At 45.1% G+C, this 21,849-nt stretch overlaps 1 protein-coding gene across 1 annotated transcript in view; it reads left to right on the forward strand.

The window, feature by feature from the left end:
* The window catches only part of LOC142098408 (protein mono-ADP-ribosyltransferase PARP14-like), a 59,980-nt gene that overhangs the window by 27,747 nt on the left and 10,384 nt on the right, over nt 1–21,849 (forward strand). The window contains exons 8-14 of the mRNA XM_075181247.1: nt 2,746–2,967; nt 4,933–5,146; nt 9,127–9,276; nt 13,276–13,338; nt 14,946–15,122; nt 16,739–16,948; nt 18,003–18,605. Coding sequence (XP_075037348.1) covers nt 2,746–2,967; nt 4,933–5,146; nt 9,127–9,276; nt 13,276–13,338; nt 14,946–15,122; nt 16,739–16,948; nt 18,003–18,605 — 1,639 coding nt within the window. The remainder of the gene's footprint in view (nt 1–2,745; nt 2,968–4,932; nt 5,147–9,126; nt 9,277–13,275; nt 13,339–14,945; nt 15,123–16,738; nt 16,949–18,002; nt 18,606–21,849) is intronic.

The following is a 21,849-nucleotide window of genomic DNA, read 5'->3' on the forward strand; positions in this document are numbered from 1 at the left end:
CGGTCAGTCACTGATGAGGAGATTGTAGCTGCGATATCCTCGTTTCCAAATGGCAGGGCTCCGGGCATAGATGGGATACCCATAGAGCTGTATAAGAAGCATCTGGAGTTCTTTTTGCCTCGCCTGAAGGACATGTTTACAAGCTTTAGAGATCAGGGGTGTGTATCTCCGTCTATGTCTGAAGCCCTTATAGTTCTTATCCCTAACACAGGAAAGGATCCCTTGCTTCCAGAATCATACAGACCGATATCGTTACTGGCAACGGATATTAAGATTTTAGCAAAAATTTTGACGACACGGTTGAACCGGGTGATCAGTGAGATTGTGCATCATGATCAAACTGGTTTTATGCCGGGAAAATCTACGGCTATAAATCTGCGTAGGCTTTTTTGCCATCTGCAGTTGCCCCACCCTGCGGAGGAGGAGGCGGTGGTGGTGTCTTTAGATGCTGCTAGGGCCTTTGACTCTGTGGAGTGGAGGTACCTATGGGCGGTGCTGTTGAAATTTGGGTTTGGACCGGTTTTTATTCAGTGGATCAGACTTTTGTACTCTTGCCCTACAGCTAGAGTCTGTGTAAATGGCTTTGTGTCCCGTCAGTTTGTTATGGGCAGAGGTACCAGACAGGGATGCCCTTTGTCCCCCACTCTATTTGCCCTTGCCATAGAGCCATTGGCATGTGTGGTAAGAATGCAGTCAGATATTACTGGGTTAAGGATGGGGTGCAGGACGGACAAGATTGCCCTTTATGCAGATGATATGCTGCTTTTTTTGTCATATCCTGATAAATCGTTGCCAAACTTACTTCATGTGATCTCGGTGTTTGGTAGATACTCGGGACTTTTGATTAACTGGGATAAATCCAGTGTAACTCCTATTAGGGGAACCTGACCTACGGGCCAAGTTCTGCAGACTCCTCTTAAATGGACTCCGGTATTTAAATAACTTGGTATCTGGATTTCTAGTGATATGGGTCAATATATCCAGCGTAATGTCCAGCCTCAGATTGATTACCTTAGGAGCCGGATTGGGGTGTGGAAGCAGCTGCCATTGTCGGTCACAGGTAGAATTAATCTGGTCAAAATGATAGTTCAACCAAAGTTTTTGTATGTTTTGCAGCAGTCGCCGGTCTATATCCCCCATAGTACATTGCGTTACATTGAACATCTCATGGCTTTTTTGGTGTGGGCAGGCAGGAGGGCAAGAGTTAAGCTTACTACTTGATATCGTTCTCAAGGGTCGGGGGGTTTGGCTTTGCCGAATCCGAATCTACGGCTTTATTATTTTGCCTTCCAGTTAGCACATATTGAGGTATGGTTCCGGTCGCGCTCGGGTCTAGACTTGCATGATTTTTTGGTCTCTGAGACAGGATCTAGTCATACACGTGTGCAGTTTCTTCTGGTCGGAAGAAATGTTGGGAGGGACCCCCCTTTATTAATACAGGCCATGAAGGTTTGGAGATTGTCATCCCAGATTGGAGGTGGATTGGATCTGGATCCGTGCACATTTGGATTTTGGAGAACTGACTAAGATGGAGGGAGCTGGAGCCTGGCGAAACTACAATATAACACATATTGGACAACTGTATGAGAATGGGGCATTATATTCATTTGAGCAACTTCAGAGATTACATGAACTACCTAGGGGTTACTTTTATAGATATTTGCAGCTGAGACATGCTCTGGCCTCGCAGTTTCGGGAGCTGCCCCGAGCTTTAGTGCAGATTCCTTGAGGGTGCAACGGTCAAGGTTGGGACAAAGACGGCAAATTTCATTTTCGTATTCAATATTGGTGGAAGAATCTGGTGAAGGGGGCTTGCCGGAGCTGCGATGCAGGTGGGAGGGTGATCTGGGGTGTCTTAGTGATAAGGCATGGGGTATGGTGTTATGTAGCCCAAAGGAGGTCACCGCATCAGTTAGATTTCGCCAAGTTCAATTTTTTCTGTTGCACAGGGCGTATCTCACCCCTCTTCGGCTTTCTAAGATGAGTGGTGGTCAGAGGGTGCTGTGTCCCAAGTGTAGGAGTGAGAAAGGGGACTTTTGGCATATGCTCTGGGAGTGTCCATTGGTTTCATCCTTTTAGGGAGAGGTGGAGGATTGTATTAAAAGATTGGAGGTGGGAGTGGTGACCTTGACTCCAAAACTCTGTATATTCGGTTTAGGCTTGAACAAAAAAAAACGTAGACTTATTAGATTGCTTATCAACACGTTACTTATGTTGGCAAAGGTGGTGATAGCTAGGAAGTGGATGGCACCAAAAGGTCCGACTTTGAATAGCTGGATCGACCTTGTTAATGATACAGTCGGCCATGAAAGGTTCATGTACACCAGCAGGAACCTAGTGGATAAGTATGAAAGAATATGGTATAGGTGGAGGATATCCCCATATGTTACGGAGGGATTGAGGGAGGTGGAGCTCTCCTAATATAAAGCTCGGGGCAGACATCCAGCCGCCTATTATGTAATTAAGGTCAACGATTGTATTTTGTATTATCAAAGTTGTACCATTATCTCATTATATCTTGAAAATATGCAAATCTTTGCTTGGAAATGTGAATGTCAATGTTTTTTGCTTTTTCTGATCGCATGGTGTATGAATACTTGACAATACTTGTATCACTGTATGGGGTATAGTTGGGGGATTAGCCTAATGTTTTGGGCTTTTTTGTTGTTTAAATGTTAAGAAAAGGAAAAAAAAAATGCAATAAAATTTTACCTGATTTAAAAAAAAAAATGTCTTTCATTTTAGATCTTTAGAGCAATAGTAAACAACTGCCTGAGTACTGCAGAGAGGAGACAACTGACATCCATAACGTTCCCGGCCATTGGGACAGGTATTCTGGGATTTCCCAGAGACGTTGCGGCTGCTTTATTACTTGAAGAGATTCTCAAATTCAGTAGGAAAAATAAAATCCAGAATATTCAAGAAGTGAATTTCATGCTGCACCCGAAAGATACGGAAACTATTAAGGTAAAAAATGTTATTATTTACAAGATTATTCAAAATAACATAATAGTAAATACTAGCACTCAGTGTGTCTGTGAGTACCTCTGTTCTGGAGATACCTCTTATCTAATCAGGTTAGTGTCCTAATGTATCATAAAGCCAGGTATTAGACAGGTCGGGGAGCCCCAACACCTCTCACACTCACAGAAGTATCTGGGCTTTGTGAGATGCAGAGGAGCAGGTCCAGAAGAGGAGGTGAACAATCATGGACGGGAGACTGATCTAATGGTCAGGGTGCTGAGATACAACCAGACAAACAGCTGAATCAACGCTAGGAGAACATAAATGGCAGAGGAAGGAGTGCGGACACTGGGGTCCATCAATACGCAGTGCGTCCATTCAGCTCACTTCCTGCAATATCCATGCACCTGGCTGGGCGCTGATTGTGCATCAGCCTATAGCTCGTTAGTCATGACCAATGAGAGGTAAGGTGCCTGCAAGTCCCTCACACACACTAACAGAGCTATACTGTATGGATGTGTCTGCTGAGGATCAAGCTGGATGCAAGGAGCAAAGGTATAATAGAACAAACACAAACAAAGAAATAAAGGAATCAAACTGGTCTTTCACTTAAGTATCAGAGCTGAGCCAAGTAATAGTGCACAGCGTGGTCATTGCTACACTTATCCATAAATATAGAAATTATCAGCACACACTTATCAAGTATATGATTAAAACCACTTTGATCACAAGACCAATTTCCCATTTCCTGTAGAGAATTCTATAAATATTTACAAATAAGACACTGGATTACTGAACTAATCAAACAATGTAATACCTTACGCAGGCGCGGGCTGGCAACATGCAGCCCGGGGGGCGCGTGCCATGTGATGCGGCCGCCTGTGCGGTGATGCGGCTGCATCATGTGTCCGTGGATGCAGTATTGAGGTAATATTGCATCCATGGGGGGGGGCGGCCGGCCCGAACAGTGGTCACTCTGAGCGGCCCAGGGGCCCCCCGGCCCGCCCCTGACCTTACGGCTACCCCCTACCCTATTATTCACAAAACTTACAAAAGGAGCTGGTAAAGGGGTCAAATGATACAATGTGCTTTGGTCTGATAAAACATGACCGTGGGAGCGTACACACTCATGTGATATCTGACCTAACAGTCGTTTATCTTATGATTGGCGTGATAATTGGTTGAAAAACCTGCAGTGTGAACCCAGCTTAAGAGGTAAGAAGATCTTACATGTGTTTATTTCAGCAGAACAATGGGAACACATATTACAGAGATGTTGATTAGATTCCAAACAAATTATTTCTAACTAGACTGCACCAAATGTGACCTACTGAATAGATGTTTTGCTGGGGGACATGTGACACGTCATTTGGGATTGCCCAGGCACTATTAGACTTCTATCCACCCCAAAGACTTACACATGACCCTCCTGGGTCACATACTTATAGTAACAAGGGCATTAATCGTCCAGCAATGGAAAAACACATCACCCACAAACATAACTAAGTTTTTTGCCAAAATGCTATATAGTTTGGAGATAGGAACTCTAGGTGCCCCCTATTCCTCTGCTGCCTCCTCCTCTCTCATGAATATATGAGAGAAGGAGAAAGTCTTCAGCTCGCCAGACACAGAACTCAACCGATCTCTCACTGAACAGCTGGATGTGTCATAACACTCAATACGAATATAATGCGCTATATATCAGTATAGTTTAACAAATGTTAATACCGCCTCCTTCTACTCCTCTCCGCCCCCTTTTTGTTTCCTATACCCCTTAATTTTGTAAAATATTTCATAAAAACTGTTGATGCTCAACCTCTGTTATTTCATTTTACAGTTGATAAGAGCGCACTGACTCTTCCTATATACAACAATGTAAACATCGCCTATTATAGTTTCTCTCCTAATATGATGACGTAATATAATATAATGTGAGCACACTGATTATTATTATGCTTTTATATTTAGGACTTTTCCAGAGAATTAACTAAAACAAAAGACAGATATCATAAAGAGAAAAAGAAAGAACATAACCAAAAGAACAAAAATGTCCCAGCGACCAGTCAGAGAGCACAAGAAGGTGCAGGAGCCGGTGCAGGAGCCGGTCCAGGAGCAGGTGCAGGAGCCGCTGCAGGGGCCGTTGCAGGGGCCGCTTCAGGAGCCGGTCCAGGAGCAGGTCCAGGTGAGTGATGTTAGTTCTATTACACAAGGGCTGCAATGCCCATGGCTGGGTTTAGGACACACAAACCAGTCATGTAAGGAGGAAATGTTTCTCTATAGCACAGCTTTGCACATTTTTAAGATTTGAGTTACATTTCCTGTCCATACACTATGTATTGTGGCACGAGAACCCTTCTTGTGATGCTCACACAAACAACTTCTTGCTGATAACAGTGCTTTCATTGTTCCATCACAATAAACAGCATACACTGCCCCCACGCCCCTCCAAGTAGGAGTCCCCCAGGGCTCTGTTCTCGGCCCCCTTCTCTTTTCACTCTACACTTCCTCCCTTGGTGTGCTCATCTCCTCCTTTGGTCTTCAGTATCACCTTTATGCTGACGACATTCAACTCTACATCTCTTCTCCTGACCTCTCTCCCACTCTCCTCTCTCGTGTATCTGACTGCCTCTCTGCCATCTCCTCCTGGATGTCCTCACGCTTTCTCAAAATTAACATCTCCAAAACGGAACTCATAGTCTTTCCTCCTTCCAGACTCCCCTCTCACCACAACCTCTCAATCGTTGTTAACAACACTACCATCTCATCTGTCACCCAACTCCGTTGCCTGGGTGTCACCCTTGACTCCTCTCTCTCTTTTGCCCCCCACGCCCAATCCCTTGCTCAGGCCTGTCGCTTCCAACTGCGCAACATCGCCCGCATCCGACCCTTCCTCTCACAAGACGCCACCAAAACCATCATCCATGCACTCATCATCTCCCGCCTGGACTACTGCAACCTTCTCCTCACTGCCTCCCTCTCTCCCATCTCGCCCCTCTCCGATCTGTACTCAATGCAGCTGCCAGACTTATCTTTCTCTCACGTCGCTCCTCCTCTGCCTCCCCTCTCTACCAGGCCTTACACTGGCTCCCTTTCCCTTACAGAATCCTCTTTAAACTCCTTACTACCACTTACAAAGCTCTCTCCCAGTCTACTGCTCCCTACATCTCTAACTTCCTTACCATTCATACTCCCGCTCGCTCCCTGCGCTCAGCAAATGACCGTCACCTCTCCTCCACTCTCATCACCTCTTCCCACTCCCGAGTCCAAGACTTTTCCCTAGCTGCCCCCCTGCACTGGAATGACCTCCCTCGCTCCATCCGTCTCGCTCCCAATCTGTGCTCCTTCAAACGGGCTCTCAAAACTCACCTGTTCCTGAAAGCCTATCAACCATCCACTTAACCCCTCATCTACTCCGCTCGTTCTCCCTCCTCTCCCCTGGTCCCTTTTTCTCCATTGCATCACTGCCTCCCTCCGTGCCTGTTTTGTCCTCCCTCCCTTAGGATGTAAGCTCGTATGAGCAGGGCCCCTCTCCCCTCCTGTCTTCATACCGACTCTGCTGCTCCGCCCTCACTCCATATGTCTGCCCGGAGTTTCCGAAGCATTGGTACTTAGTGTTTATTGTTCTGTAATGTTTTCCCCTGTATGGTCTACTGTTCGTATTATGTAAGGCGCTGCAGAAACCCTGTGGCGCCTAACAAATAAATGATAATAATAATAATACACTCCCGGCAGGATGACACCTGGAAAACTAACCCTAAGTAGACATAGTCCTCCTGTCTAGACACCGGCAACTGTCGCCCTGCAAATACGTACAATACAGGTTTTTATGTTTGAGACCCTCCCACAGTCCTAGCTTGATGGACAAGTGACATGCCCATCTTGTCTGTAAAGGGAGCTCTCTGCAGGTGCAGACCTCATTGCAGATATACCCCATCAACTTGCTGTTAGCTGTGGAAAAAAGACACTTTCAAACCATTTCAAAACATGTTACATCACACTCTACTATTATTTTGTCACACCTATGTCCTCCGCCTGTTTATCTTTCAGCTAGGTACACTGCTGTATAAGTGTTGTAATGTCTGCAGACTGTCAGTGAAATAGCTAATTGCTCTCCCTTAATCACAATACATAATAACAGTCAATGCATTTGTGCCAGGTGCATTATTACATATAAATGCAAATAACAAAGAAACTCCCTTAAACAGGCACTTGAATAAATACATGAACTTCAGCTGCTGTTAATGGAGGCTTCAACAAAATTGCTACAGGTCATTGTTCAAAATCCAATATTAAATTTAATAAAATCATATCCATCAATAAATCATCATCAACATTTATCGATATAGCGCCAGGAAAATTCCGTAGCGCTCTATAATTGAAGACAGACAGTAATAAAACAATACTGGGTGATACAGACAAACAGAGAGGTGTCACGGAATTAGCAGAGGTGGCCACTAGCCGGTATTGGTACAACTGAACAGAGAGGCGCAGAGTCTAACGTACCCCCGGTACTCACCAGGAGTACCCTATGGGATCTATGCACAAAACCACAATAATATCTCTACCACACATATAAAAATATAGAAATAAAAACAAAATATCAAAACTTGGGATATATTTTGACACTATAACCTCCAGTCTAATGTCATAAAGAACAAAAGCAGTTATTAGAACGTGTGCAAAGCCACAGTCATAGCAAAATACAAAGTCTCAATAACTGACGTAGTTGTAGCTCTAAGAGGAACAAAGTCCGACTGGCAGTAAGAAACCTTAGTAACTGTATGAACAATAAAACATACTAGTGATGAAATGCAGCTAAAGTAACGCGATAGGACAGCAATTATTGTAAGATGTCCACTGCCTCCAGCAGCTTACCTAAGACCTCGGTCTCTGCTGTGCTAATAGGCAGATATCCTACATGGAATCCTCAGGAACCATGAATCAGTCACATGAGAGACTGAAACTGCGGACAGACCAGCAATGTATAATGCGCTAACGCATTTTGACGTATGAAATCACGACTGCTTCAGAGGGATCAGAAATTCACAATCTATTTATTAGTAAGGCTTATTTCCCATGGCTGTATTTTATCATTTTTATATATATAAAACTTAGTGATACTCACATGCCTACTGTTCCGGAGAGGTAAAGGTTAATAGTTGTAAATCTCAATGCAATCATTCATGAATATGCCACTTTATCGATTCACAGAGATGATTAGTAACAAAATATAATAAAGGAATTAAATTTGCATAATGTAAAGAAATAACACACAATCAATCTTTAAAACTGACAGAGTGATCACAAGATCGTAAGAACTCATTCATACATATTACACTCACGTTTCTAATTTGTATTATTTAGCAACCATAGCATAATGAAAAAGCTTGGGAATATAGTATTATTCCTGCTGTATGGAAGATTAGAGTTTTGACACTTATGTAACACTTAATAATGGCAGTTCTTATAAGTGCGAGTATCTGACTTATAATGAGGCGTACTGGCAGAAATACAGACCGACCATAAAGTTTACATTCGCTACAGTGATATTCATCTACAGCAAGTAATAATGTGGATACAAAAGTACTTATATAATACATATAACCTCTGCTAAATATAAAACACCAGCTCATGGAGCAGGTTATCCAGAACAGCAGTCTTAGGGGTAGATTTACTAAACTGTGGGTTTGAAAAAATGGAGATGTTGCCTATAGCAACCAATCAGATTCTAGTTATCATTTATTTAGTACATTCTACATAATGACAGCTAGAATATGATTGGTTGCTATAGGCAACATCTCTACTTTTTAAACCTGCAGTTTAGTAAATATACCCCATAATGTTGTCAAAATGAGAATTTCCTGTATTATCCTGAGAAGGAACGGATATTGAGATAATTCATCAGACATAGAGGAACATGATTACTAGTACGTGATCATGGTGGTGAAGGACACTCACATAACCAACCAATTCCAAGGGGAATGACAATGAGGAGGTGGGAGGTGAAACCTCCACATTTTATACTAATGTAAAATGTTATATAAAAAGCAGCTATTATTTAAGAATGGTCTTAATTGAATTTATAGCGTAAAACATGGCTCTTGTAATAAGAACGCTACTTTCTGCACACTTGTATAGTAACATGTTGATGGTTTCTTGCAGCTTTCTTTGGGTTAGTGCAAACCCTGACACTGGGCGTCCATGAGATGAAGATCGGATCTATCACGTATCAGGTAAAGACTGGAGATATAACCAAGGAAGACACCGACGTCATTGTCAATTCAACCGACCCAACGTTTACTCTCAGATCAGGTATGTATCTGCCCCATCTGCTGGTGGGGGACAGGGGTAACTGTGTAACCTGTATCTGCCCCATAGTGCTGTACCCCAGAGGAGACAGTTGTCCCTGTATTCATTCTCAGTCCTATATACAGGACCATCAGCCTAGAAACCTGTTCTGTAAATCTGTCTCTGGAAGGCTGGGTCCTGTTACAGCAAAACCTTGTTCCCTTCGTAGCTGTGTATTACTGACATATGTACTAATTACCTGTGTATTACCAAGTATTAATGACCTATGCACTAATTACCTGTGTATTACCAACTATTAATGACCTATGTACTAATTACCTGTGTATTACCAAGTATTAATGACCTATGTACTAATTACCTGTGTATTAACAAGTATTAATGACCTATGTACTAATTACCTGTGTATTACCAACTGTGTATGCCCCAAGATGTAGAATAATCGCTGCCACCAGCAGTCTCCTTCATCTGCACCTCAGATTGCGTGAGTCTGGAGGCCTATGATTGAGCACGAGTTAACAGACTTAGGACCCGGTTGGAATGAGGGCATCTTCAGGGCGATGTTGCATGGGAGAATCACACTGGCCCATCCTGCCACCTCTGGTCCGCAAACCTTTTTTGGGTTAGCTACCAGAGGTTTGAGAGCTGCAGCCTATTTCACAGTCCCTGGTGATCCTACATATGTTTGTCTGCAGGAGAAACTCCAGAAGGGGGTGGGGAGATGGGACGACCAGCAGATGGAAACGGTGGTTAATGTAGAACCATATCGCAGACTGTTAAATAAACTTGAAAGCTTGAGATTGGATTCTAAGATGGTTAAATGGAAAAGATCTTGACTGCAGGATGGAAAACAGAGTTATAGTAAATGGAGTACATTCACTGGAGGGAAAGGTTACCAGTGGAGAACCCCACGGATCTGTACATGGACCAGTGCTTCTTAATATCTTTATTGGAGACATTGCAAATGGTATTGAAGGGATAGTATGCCTTTTTGCAGATGACACAAAAATATGCAACAGGGTAGACCCACCAGGAGGGGTAAAACAAATGATTGATGGTCTAGGTAGACTAGAGGAATGGTCAAGAGAGTGGCAAATACATTTTAATGCCAAAAAATGCAAAATCATGTAGGTGTTAAATACCCAAAGGCAGAATATAATGATGACATAATAATGGAAACTACTGAGGAGGAAAGAGTCACTATTTCATATGACTTAAAGGCAGGTAAGCAATGCAACAAAGCAATAAGGAAGGCAAGTCAGATGCTTGGTTGTAGGAATCAGTGGCAGAGATAAAGAAGTAATAATTCTACCAGAGTGCTTTAACCCTCTTCTCTCCCTTGGCTCCCAAGGGCTTGGCGACGAAAACGCTCCCTTCTTCACCCAGTCATCTCACATTCCCTGTCAATTTGGAACTCCTCATCCCAAAAATTTGGCCTCTCTCCTCACCCCACCCCAATGTTGCCATTATTTAAGTGACTTTTCTCCTGGGCTCACTCCTAAAGTGTTTCAACCATGGCTCTTGCAGGGTGTCAGATATCTCATTGACCTCACCTCCACTATAACATTCCCTCAATTTTCTGATATTCTCACCTCCACATCCCCTCAAAGTATTTCTATCAATATTTACAGATACGCCACTACCATAATAGTATCAAAACACGCCTTTCCTTCCGCTCTCTCACCACCTATGAGAACCTTTCCCTATCTCATACCTCTACAAAAGGTCTAATTTCTACAATATTTCACAAACTTGCCCCGACCACTCCAGGCCTTAGGGAATCTCACGAACTTGCTTGGGAAAGAGACCTTGGTGAAACTTTACTAGACGAAGAATGGTCTGAAATTTATGAACACGCGGCCTCCTGTTCGATCTGTAAATGTTTATAAGGTGATGTACCGGTGGCACTATGTGCCGTCGCGTCTCCATAAGATCCTCCCAGACTCTTCTGACTGGTGTTGGCGGGGTTACTCCCAGGAAGGCACCTTCCTCCATATCTGGTGGGGGTTCCCAAAGCTTACTCGCTTTTGGACTGAGGTTAAGCAATTGATTCAGTCGGTCCTTCAGATTGACATCCCTCTGGAGCTCAATTTTTTTCTTCTAACTTTGGGAGCACCCTCAGCGATCCGTCATCAGAACAAGTTAACTCGACACATCATCTCAGCAGCTACCTGCCAAATCACTGTGGACTGGTGACCACAGGCCCTACCACCCCTCCAGGCCATTATTAATAGAGTTTGGCTGACCCAACGCATGTAATATATGACCAGATTTATTCACAATTCTTTGAGAGTCTTCACCAAAGTCTGGAGCCCATGGCTCTCTTATTTACAAGCCTGCTCTCCTTACTTGTGACCTCACCTGATTCTGCACTCTCCGTATTCCTGCCTCGTCCTCCCATTTACCCTGATCGCTACCTTGGACATTAACCACTCTTCTTCTCTTTCTCTTTTCGTTCTTATCCCTGTCTATACTTTTTTCTCCTTTCTTCTCTATCTTTCTGTTCTTTATTATAAAATCCTTGGTCAACCTTTTTTTCTTAAGTATTGATGTCACCTATGCATTGAGTGATCTTGTGACAAAGCTGGTCCTGGTTACTGTATGATTATTATGCTTATAGTTTCGTGCTTGCAATGTTGGTTGTACTTCGTTGTTTGACCAGGTCAAAATAAAACTTTAAAAAAGTAATAATATCACTGTATAGGTCATTGGTACGGCCTCATCTAGAATACTGTGTTCAGTTCTGGAGGCCATAAATCCAGAAGGATATAAACACATTACAGACTGTACAAAGAAGGGCAACTAAAATGCCTACAGCACAAAACTTACCTGGAAAGACTAAAGATCTTATTATGTATAGTTTGGAGCAGAGAAGGGAAAGGGGGGACATGATAGAAACTTTCATATATATCCAGGGTTATAACAAGGTGCAGGAGGGAAACATTCTACAAAGGAAGAGAAGTATTAGAACACGAGGACATGTACTGACACTGGGGGGAAGAGAAGTATTAGAACACGAGGACATGTACTGACACTGGGGGGGAAGAGAAGTATTAGAACACGAGGACATGTACTGACACTGGAGGGAAGAGAAGTATTAGAACACGAGGACATGTACTGACACTGGGGGGAAGAGAAGTATTAGAAAACGAGGACATGTACTGACACTGGGGGGAAGAGAAGTATTAGAACACGAGGACATGTACTGACACTGGGGGGAAGAGAAGTATTAGAAAACGAGGACATGTACTGACACTGGGGGGAAGTAGGTTCAGAGGAAATTACATCACAGAAAGGGTAGTGGATAAGTGGAATAGCCTCCCATCAGAGGTGGTAGAGGATAATACAGTAGAGCAATTTAAACATGCTTGAGATACACATAAGGATATCCTTACAAAGAAATAAAGATCAAATAGGGTTGGAGTTCTGTACCAGGTTGTTTTGTGAGAACTCTGCCCACATAAGCAATTAGGACCAGTTGTCCTGGGCATTGGAGACAAAGCACCATTGTCCGTTCTCCCCTCTGTACACCCATCATGCTGTAGGCCACAGTCTCTCCTCTTTGTAAGGCAGGGAATAGGCTGGAACTGGAGACTTGAATTAAATAACTCCACCCATTGGGTCTCAACAAAACACTATGTAGGGGGGGGTCAACAGGATTAAGGTCAATATCTAAATATAAACACTCCTGGGAGTGGGAGCATAGGCTCCAGTCACCCCATAGAATCTGCTTTATACAGTATATATCCTCATAGCCAGATGTACGTTCACCTGTTATTTCCAGGACATCTACAGCAGCCAGATAAATTATTACTGTCATTGTAGCATCCTCTGCAATGTAACATTATACAGCTGTGTATGACGCTCTAATGTAACAGTGTATTATCTTTGTGTTCCTGAAATCACACTGTGTGATTTGCAACATAGCGATGGACCCTCAGACCCTCCCCTCCCCCCTTATATAATGTACAGTCTCCCTTAATATACATGTGTTTACTTTTTCAGGTGTCTCTAAAGCCATCCTGGATGCCGCAGGGCAGAGTGTACTCGATGAATGCACCCTACTAGGTAAGAATGTATTTCTGTTATTTGTTGTTAAAGGGGAACGATAATCTGGGATGTATGAATTGTCTTGTGGCTTCTTCTCAGATGATAACATTGGTCCCGTCACCTAAACACATTTGTGGCCATTTTTTGGGCTAAGCCAATATTCATCCTACGACTCCATTAGTGAGTTGACCAATGCTTTGTGTCTGATATCTCCGCGCTGTTACCCGGCTGTATTCTTAGGAAGCTGATTCAGCATATAAAAATTACATCTTTTATGAAAGATTTGGACACAAAACTAAATCTAATTTAAATAAACATTTCCAAACTGGAAAAAATACAGAAGCGCAGCGTATTCTACTTATCTGCCACACGTACGCCCTCCACACTTCCTCAGTCTGCTTTATATGTGCACGGAGACGATCTGTGTCCGTGTTTGTAGCACATACACATATCTCACAACACTGAGACATGCAAAATCGGGACATAATAAACCTGCCCAGATCCTGTATAACACACTTTTGTTAGAAACTCCGCCCAGTTATGTCCACGTTGAGGTACGCAATTCAGTACTATCCTGCCAAAATCGAGATAGTGGGAGATAATTCACGCCCACTTGATGTTTGCACTAACTCAGAGCTGACGGAAATAGGGTCTTGTCCTATAATTTTTGTTAGGTTTTCATCTGCTTTGGTTACTTAGATCTGCTATACAGTTTAGGTGTGTCCCCCTCTGAGTGCACATGTCCTGCACTCATCACCACTGATAGTGTTACATGCTAGCTTCCTGGTTCCTGTATCTGTACCCTGTGTGTTTCTAACCTTGCCAGTTCAGCTCTCTCTTGGTTCCTGATATCTGGCTTTGCATGCTATTCATATAGCCCTACAGAGAATCCTTAGGCATGGACTGCAGCAATCATTGCTCACTCTGCGGGGCATTCTCAGTAATTACTGTGTTATATTACTGCATTGCCAAAAAGGATTTTATATTTCTGCATTGCCACAAAGATTGTGTTATATTTCTGCATTGCCACAAAGATTGTGTTATATTCCTGCACTGTTTTTGGCTGTGACTCAACCATCCAGGTTCTCAGAACCCGTCTATTTTTATTACTGCAATATCAAGTGTGCTTGTGCTCAGATCATCATTATATGCGGTGAATTGCTATAAATTCCATCACCTCATATTCCTGTGAATTCCTGGTTGCAATTCTAGTTGCACTTTGGTGGAGAATGGAATATAATATAGACAGCCCTGATGTCCCCTCACTTTCATGATTAATACAACATAAATAAAGCCAAACCAAGCAGTGTGTTAGGAGAAACACATCTGTATTTAATGGAGTGGCAGAGAGTGAACACTAGCAGGTTGCAGAGGCGTCTCCTACGAGAGCGGAGAACAGGCGGCACCTTGATGTGCGCATGGAAGACCATCTATTCGATTGAAAGTAAAACCAAAGTCTTTTGCGCATGTCATGAATGAAGTCCAGTATGTTTTGTCTAATCCTGCTTGTACAATGAAGGTCCTCATATATCGGGTTATGTACAATGATGTTGAATGACTTCTTGGATGATGCCACTTATACAAATTGTTCTCTAACTGTTTGTGGGATTTATTTTTGGCCCAAGGATCTCAGGCTAAAACGAGTCATATTATTACTAAGAATGGAAATCTCCGCTGCAAACAAATCCTTCATGTTGCTGGGAGGAATTCAGCTGAAGGCATCAAAGAGTTTGTTACTGAAGCTCTCAATGAGTGTGTTAAACTACAGGCTTCATCAGTCGCTTTCCCGGCCATAGGAACAGGTCTGACGTCCTCTATCTGTCTCACTGTCTTCTCAGTTGTCTCACTGTGCTCAGTACTGTCTCTGTCCTCTCTGCTGTCTCACTCTGGTCTCGCTGCCCTCTCTGCTGTCTCACTCTGGTCTCGCTGCCCTCTCTGCTGTCTCACTGCCGTCTCTTCTGTCTCACTGTGCTCAGTACTGTCTCTGTCCTCTCTGCTGTCTCACTCTGGTCTCGCTGCCCTCTCTGCTGTGCCCTCTCTGCTGTCTCACTCTGGTCTCGCTGCCCTCTCTGCTGTCTCGCTGCCTTCTCTGCTGTCTCACTGCCGTCTCTTCTGTCTCACTGTGCTCAGTACTGTCTCTGTCCTCTCTGCTGTCTCACTCTTGTCTCGCTGCCCTCTCTGCTGTCTCACTCTGGTCTCGCTGCCCTCTCTGCTGTCTCACTCTGGTCTCGCTGCCCTCTCTGCTGTCTCACTCTGGTCTCGCTGCCCTCTCTGCTGTCTCACTGCCGTCTCTTCTGTCTCACTGTGCTCAGTACTGTCTCTGTCCTCTCTGCTGTCTCACTCTGGTCTCGCTGCCCTCTCTGCTGTCTCACTCTGGTCTCGCTGCCCTCTCTGCTGTCTCGCTGCCTTCTCTGCTGTCTCACTCTGGTCTCACTGCCCTCTCTTTGGTCTCACTGTGCTCAGTACTGTCTCTGTCCTCTCTGCTGTCTCACTCTGGTCTCGCTGCCCTCTCTTCTGTCTCACTCTGGTCTCACTGCCCTCTCTTCAGTCTCACTGTGCTCAGTACTGTCTCTGTCCTCTCTGCTGTCTCACTCTGGTCTCGCTGCCCTCTCTTCTGTCTCACTCTGGTCTCACTGCCCTCTCTTCTGTCTCACTGTGCTCAGTACTGTCTCTGTCCTCTCTGCTGTCTCACTCTGGTCTCGCTGCCCTCTCTGCTGTCTCACTCTGGTCTCGCTGCCCTCTCTGCTGTCTCGCTGCCTTCTCTGCTGTCTCACTCTGGTCTCACTGCCCTCTCTTCGGTCTCACTGTGCTCAGTACTGTCTCTGTCCTCTCTGCTGTCTCACTCTGGTCTCGCTGCCCTCTCTTCTGTCTCACTCTGGTCTCACTGCCCTCTCTTCTGTCTCACTGTGCTCAGTACTGTCTCTGTCCTCTCTGCTGTCTCACTCTGGTCTCGCTGCCCTCTCTGCTGTCTCACTCTGGTCTCGCTGCCCTCTCTGCTGTCTCGCTGCCTTCTCTGCTGTCTCACTCTGGTCTCACTGCCCTCTCTTCGGTCTCACTGTGCTCAGTACTGTCTCTGTCCTCTCTGCTGTCTCACTCTGGTCTCGCTGCCCTCTCTTCTGTCTCACTCTGGTCTCACTGCCCTCTCTTCGGTCTCACTGTGCTCAGTACTGTCTCTGTCCTCTCTACTGTCTCGATGTTCTCTAAGTTCACCATTCTCGTATCTGGTGTCTCACTGTTCTTGATGCTGTCTCATGCGTGAACTCTGTACAATAATTATATCAGCATGCCTTTAAGTCTGTGTTACCATATAACTATATTACTGTCACACTTATCACTCTTCATGTACTAAATATAAATATATGGATTGAGGTAAAGCATTGCTACAATTAAACCCGTACTATCCCTGTTTATGTCCCAGGTTTGGCCAGTGTCTCCTCTGCTGTGGTGGCTGATATTATACTAGAAGCTGTGGCAGATTTAGCCAAATCCAAGTCATCCCGGGGTATTCAGACAGTGAAAGTTGTTATATTCCAGCAGCAAATGTTAAATGACTTCTATAGCAGTATGAAGAAGAAGGAAGGAATCGACCTGCCCAAACAAACCTCATTTCTTTCCAAATTAGCATCATGTGAGTACTCTCCAACTATATCTGAGTAATGTGGAATATTTCACATCCGTTTGGACAGCCGAGGATAAGAAGGAAACACTGGGAAATATGTAACATGGACAGAATAGAATCACTTTATATATTGCAGTTGCCTCAGTTCTCGCCCATCATGCAGCAGTAGGATCACGTTCAGACACTTTGGGGTAAATGTATCAAGCTGAGAGTTTTTCCTGTAATAACACCCTACGCCGCGCGAGCGAGCCAACCATGTAGTGACGCAGTAAGCCAATTATCCCATTTTAATCTGACTGGACAAATATGTAATATGAATAACACTCCCACTGTTCTATAGATTGTCAGCTCTTCGTCTGTTAGTTATTACTGTCTTGTATTGTTACTGTGATGATAATTGTAAAGCGCTAGGGACTATGCTGGCGCCATATAAATAAATGATAATAATTATAAAATATGTTAAACATATTGGGCCTCATTTAGAGTTAAGTGAAAAGTCCAGCTAAAGGGTGCAACACTTCACTTACACAAACCATGTTGTGATGTTGTGATGCAGATAGCACACAAATACTGGGCATCTTAGTAGATACGGTTTACAGCAGCCTTCTCTCCCACATTGTGGGAGTGTAATTCGCCCTCTCGGATCCTTAGTGAGGTGGGCGGAGCTCTATGATGTCATTCACTACAAATCTCATTATCATGGCAGTGCGCAGCAGGGGCGAGCCACGATAGCGCAAGTTATGTCGTCACGGCCCCCACACTTGCCCCTTGGACCTAAAGTAGACAAACATGGTTTAGGGTCCAGTTACGACGCGCCTCTTCCCTTCTCTAAACCACACAGCACAACATGGTTTTATGCTTAATATTATATTTAATAGTCATTCGTTACATATAAAAAATCCATTGTGCCTGGCACCCTTGTTAAGTTACATATCAGCAACTATGCAGAAAAAACAATAACACAAAGAAGAATCCCCAGAATGTCCCAGTTATTAAAGAAACAAAATGCAATTTATTATGTTTAATTGATACCTACAGATAACTTTATCTTACTTCTACACAGCTTTTATGAGTTATTTCACAACAAACGGAGAAGTGGAAGAAACCAGAGACTTTGAGTTCAGAGAGAACATAGAGCCGGCTGTTTTCCACCTGTGCGCAGAGAGCGCGGAGATTGTGGAAGCGGCTTCATCCTGGCTCCGAGACCTCATATTGAAGGAGCAGCATGAGAACATTATCACAGATGAATGGATCCAGGACTTCGATGACAAGGACCATCAGACCTTGTCTGAGCATCAGAAGAAACTTGGAGTTTCTGTTTCTTTTAAGTCTCCAGGTTCCATAATTAAAATATCAGGTCTGACCAGGGACGTTCTGGAAATGAGCAATAAACTCCAAGAGATGATAAAGAATGTGAGAGATAAGAAGACCAGAGAGCGAGAGGCAGAACTGTGCAGTAACCTGGTGGAGTGGAGATACCACGATGGAACCAAATCTGTTCCTTTTGATCATTTGACAAACATGGAGCTGGAAAAGGCCAAGAACGAGAATAAACAAACTTTAATCATTGATATCGCCGGTATAAAGTACACAGTGATAATGGAACTGAAGTCTGCAAGAGATCCCAGAGGAAACACATTGGAACTTGAACGAATTCCTAAACACGGTAATTATTCTTTTCTAGCAATCATGGGTCAAGAACAATATATACAAATAAACTGTGTGTAGCATAGATGTATATACACATTTCACATGTTTATCTTTCAGTCTTTGATATGAAATAAGTGTATTTGGTGTGTGTGTATCTTACGGCAAGCTGACAGGCTGTGTATGCATTTAGAGCAATCAAACAGAACACCTGCAGAGAACACCTTTCTCACCGCGCCTGGCTTCAGGAATGCAGTACGGTTTCTGCTTCACGACAATCCCCAGCAGAATGACAATGTCACATTCAACTAAAGTAGTGCGCCCAGGAATGGGAGAGGAGACATCGCTCTTCTGGCGTATCATTCATCAGTCTGCTGCTTTGACCTAACTCAGTGGTTCCCAAACTTTCTCAGCTCGAGGCACCCTTAGGGTCACCATAATTTTTTCAAGGCACCCCTAAGCAAAAATAATTACCGGGTAGTCCCGTTTTTTAAGTAGTTGGGTCAAAAATGACGTAAGATGTATTTAGACCCCTTCACCATCACATTGTGCCCCTTTATCATATCACTGCGCCCCTTCACCATTTCACTCTGTATCCCCTTCGCCATCTCACACTGTGTCCCTCTTCATCAGCTCACACTCTGATCCCCCTTCAGCATCTCTCTCTGTTCCCCTCCTTCAGTATCTCTCTATCCCCCTCCTTTAGTGTCTCTTTCTGCCCTCCTGCTTCAGTGTCTCTCTCTGCCCTCCTGCTTCAGTGTGTCTCTCTCTGTCCCCCTCCTTCAGTGTCTCTCTCTGTCCCCCTCCTTCAGTGTCTCTCTCTGTCCCCCTCCTTCAGTGTCTCTCTCTGTCCCCCTCCTTCAGCGTCTCTCTCTGTCAACCTCCTTAGGCGTCTCTCTCTGTCCCCCTCCTTCAGCGTCTCTCTCTGTCCCCCTCCTTCAGCGTCTCTCTCTGTCCCCCTCCTTCAGCGTCTCTCTCTGTCCCCCTCCTTCAGTGTCTTTCTCTGTCCCCCTCCTTCAGCGTCTCTCTCTGTCCCCCTCCTTAGGAGTCTCTCTCTGTCCCCCTCCTTCAGCGTCTCTCTCTGCCCCCCTCCTTCAGCGTCTCTCTCTGTCCCCCTCCTTCAGCGTCTCTCTCTGTCCCCCTCCTTCAGTGTCTCTCTCTGTCCCCCTCCTTCAGTGTCTCTCTCTGTCCCCCTCCTTCAGCGTCTCTCTCTGTCCCCCTCCTTAGGCGTCTCTCTCTGTCCCCCTCCTTCAGTGTCTCTCTCTGTCCCCCTCCTTCAGTGTCTCTCTCTGTCCCCCTCCTTCAGCCTGTCTGTGTCCCCCTTCAGCCTGTCTCTCTGTGTCCCCCTTCAGCCTGTCTCTCTGTGTCCCCCTTCAGCCTGTCTCTCTGTGCCCCCCTTCAGTGTCTCTCTGTGCCCCCCTTCAGTGTCTCTCTGTGCCCCCCTTCAGTGTCTCTCTCTCTGTGCCCCCCTTCAGCCTGTCTCTGTGTCCCCCTTCAGGCTGTCTCTCTGTGTCCCCCTTCAGCCTGTCTCTCTGTGCCCCCCTTCAGTGTCTCTCTGTGCCCCCCTTCAGTGTCTCTCTCTCTGTGCCCCCCTTCAGCCTGTCTCTGTGTCCCCCTTCAGTGTCTCTCTGTGCCCCCCTTCAGTGTCTCTCTGTGCCCCCCTTCAGTGTCTCTCTCTGTGCCCCCCTTCAGTGTCTCTCTCTGTGCCCCCCTTCAGTGTCTCTCTCTGTGCCCCCCTTCAGTGTCTCTCTCTGTGCCCCCTTCAGTGTCTCTCTCTGTCCCCCTCCTTCAGTGTCTCTCTCTGCCCCCCTCCTTCAGGGTCTCTCTCTGTCCCCCTCCTTCAGCGTCTCTCTCTGTCCCCCTCCTTCAGCGTCTCTCTCTGTCCCCCTCCTTCAGCCTGTCTCTCTGTGTCCCCCTTCAGCCTGTCTCTCTGTGTCCCCCTTCAGCCTGTCTCTCTGTGTCCCCCTTTAGCCTGTCTCTCTGTGTCCCCCTTTAGCCTGTCTCTCTGTGTCCCCCTTCAGCCTGTCTCTCTGTGCCCCCCTTCAGAGTCTCTCTGTGCCCCTCTTCAGTGTCTCTCTGTGCCCCCCTTCAGTGTCTCTCTGTCCCCCTTCAGTATCTCTCTCTGTCCCCCTTCAGTGTCTCTCTGTGCCCCCTTCAGTGTCTCTCTGTGACCCCCTTCAGTGTCTCTCTCTGGGTCTCCCTCCAGTGTCTCTCAGTGCCCCCCTTCACTCTCCTTTAATTACCTTTTCCTGACGTCCTCTCTACTGCTGCTCCTCACTGAGGCTGACGGACGGGATGACGTCACGCCCGGGAGTCAGTGAGGAGGAGGATCCGGCGCTGGATGATGGGTAAGTTTTTTTTTTCATTTTTTTTCTTTTTTTTACTATGGTGATCGCGGCACCCCTGTGATAGCGCCACGGCACCCCAGGGAGCCGCGGCGCACAGTTTGGGAACCGCCGACCTAACTGATAAACCTGGCTCTATGGGAACTCCAGACTCTTCAATAACTATACCCAGTAACCGAGGAGAGGGGTGCACACAAAGATTTAAGGGCATTGATGTGATATATTTGATCGCCAGTGGGCGAAAAGTTTGCTTTCCTGGGTTGGGACCAGCACTAGGATTGAAAGATTGAGCCTCTTTTACATGTTGTTGTACAATGGGCCCTATCTTTCCCAACCTTTCATACATTTGGGCCACAAATTGTATCAGATTTGGCTCTCTCAGGCCTTGCTGCTCCCACCCTTCCTTCAGCATATCCAAGATACCCCTTGGCGGTTTCCCGAACAAGACCTCAAAAGGACTAAACCCTATTGAGACTTGAGGTATCACACGGATGACAAACCTCAAATATAGGATAAGAGTGTCCCAATTTTTTTTCTCCTTTCATCGGCATGTGCTATAATGTGCTGTTATAGTGCTCCACCAAGCCGTCCGTTTGTGAATGACACGCAGAGGTGTGAAGAGCTGTCACCCTAATATCTGACATGTCCTTCATCAACTTGGACATGAATGGCCCTGGTCTGTCAGAATTTCCCCAGGAATTCCCAAATGTGTAAAAATCAACAAGAGTTCTCAAGTTATGACTTTATATTCCACAGGGGAACTGTCTCTGGTTCGCAAGCCAAGCACCCCTAATAGATTCGGGCTTCAGACCGAATCAGTTACCGATGTGTCCGGCCGGACTTGCTCACTGAGGACCTCTTTAAGTGGGAGCTTAGGCACTATCGCAGCCAACACTGAAATGGTTTAGTTTTTAAGTG

Source organism: Mixophyes fleayi, chromosome 7 (genome assembly GCF_038048845.1).
Source record: "Mixophyes fleayi isolate aMixFle1 chromosome 7, aMixFle1.hap1, whole genome shotgun sequence".
Lineage (NCBI taxonomy): Eukaryota > Metazoa > Chordata > Amphibia > Anura > Limnodynastidae > Mixophyes > Mixophyes fleayi.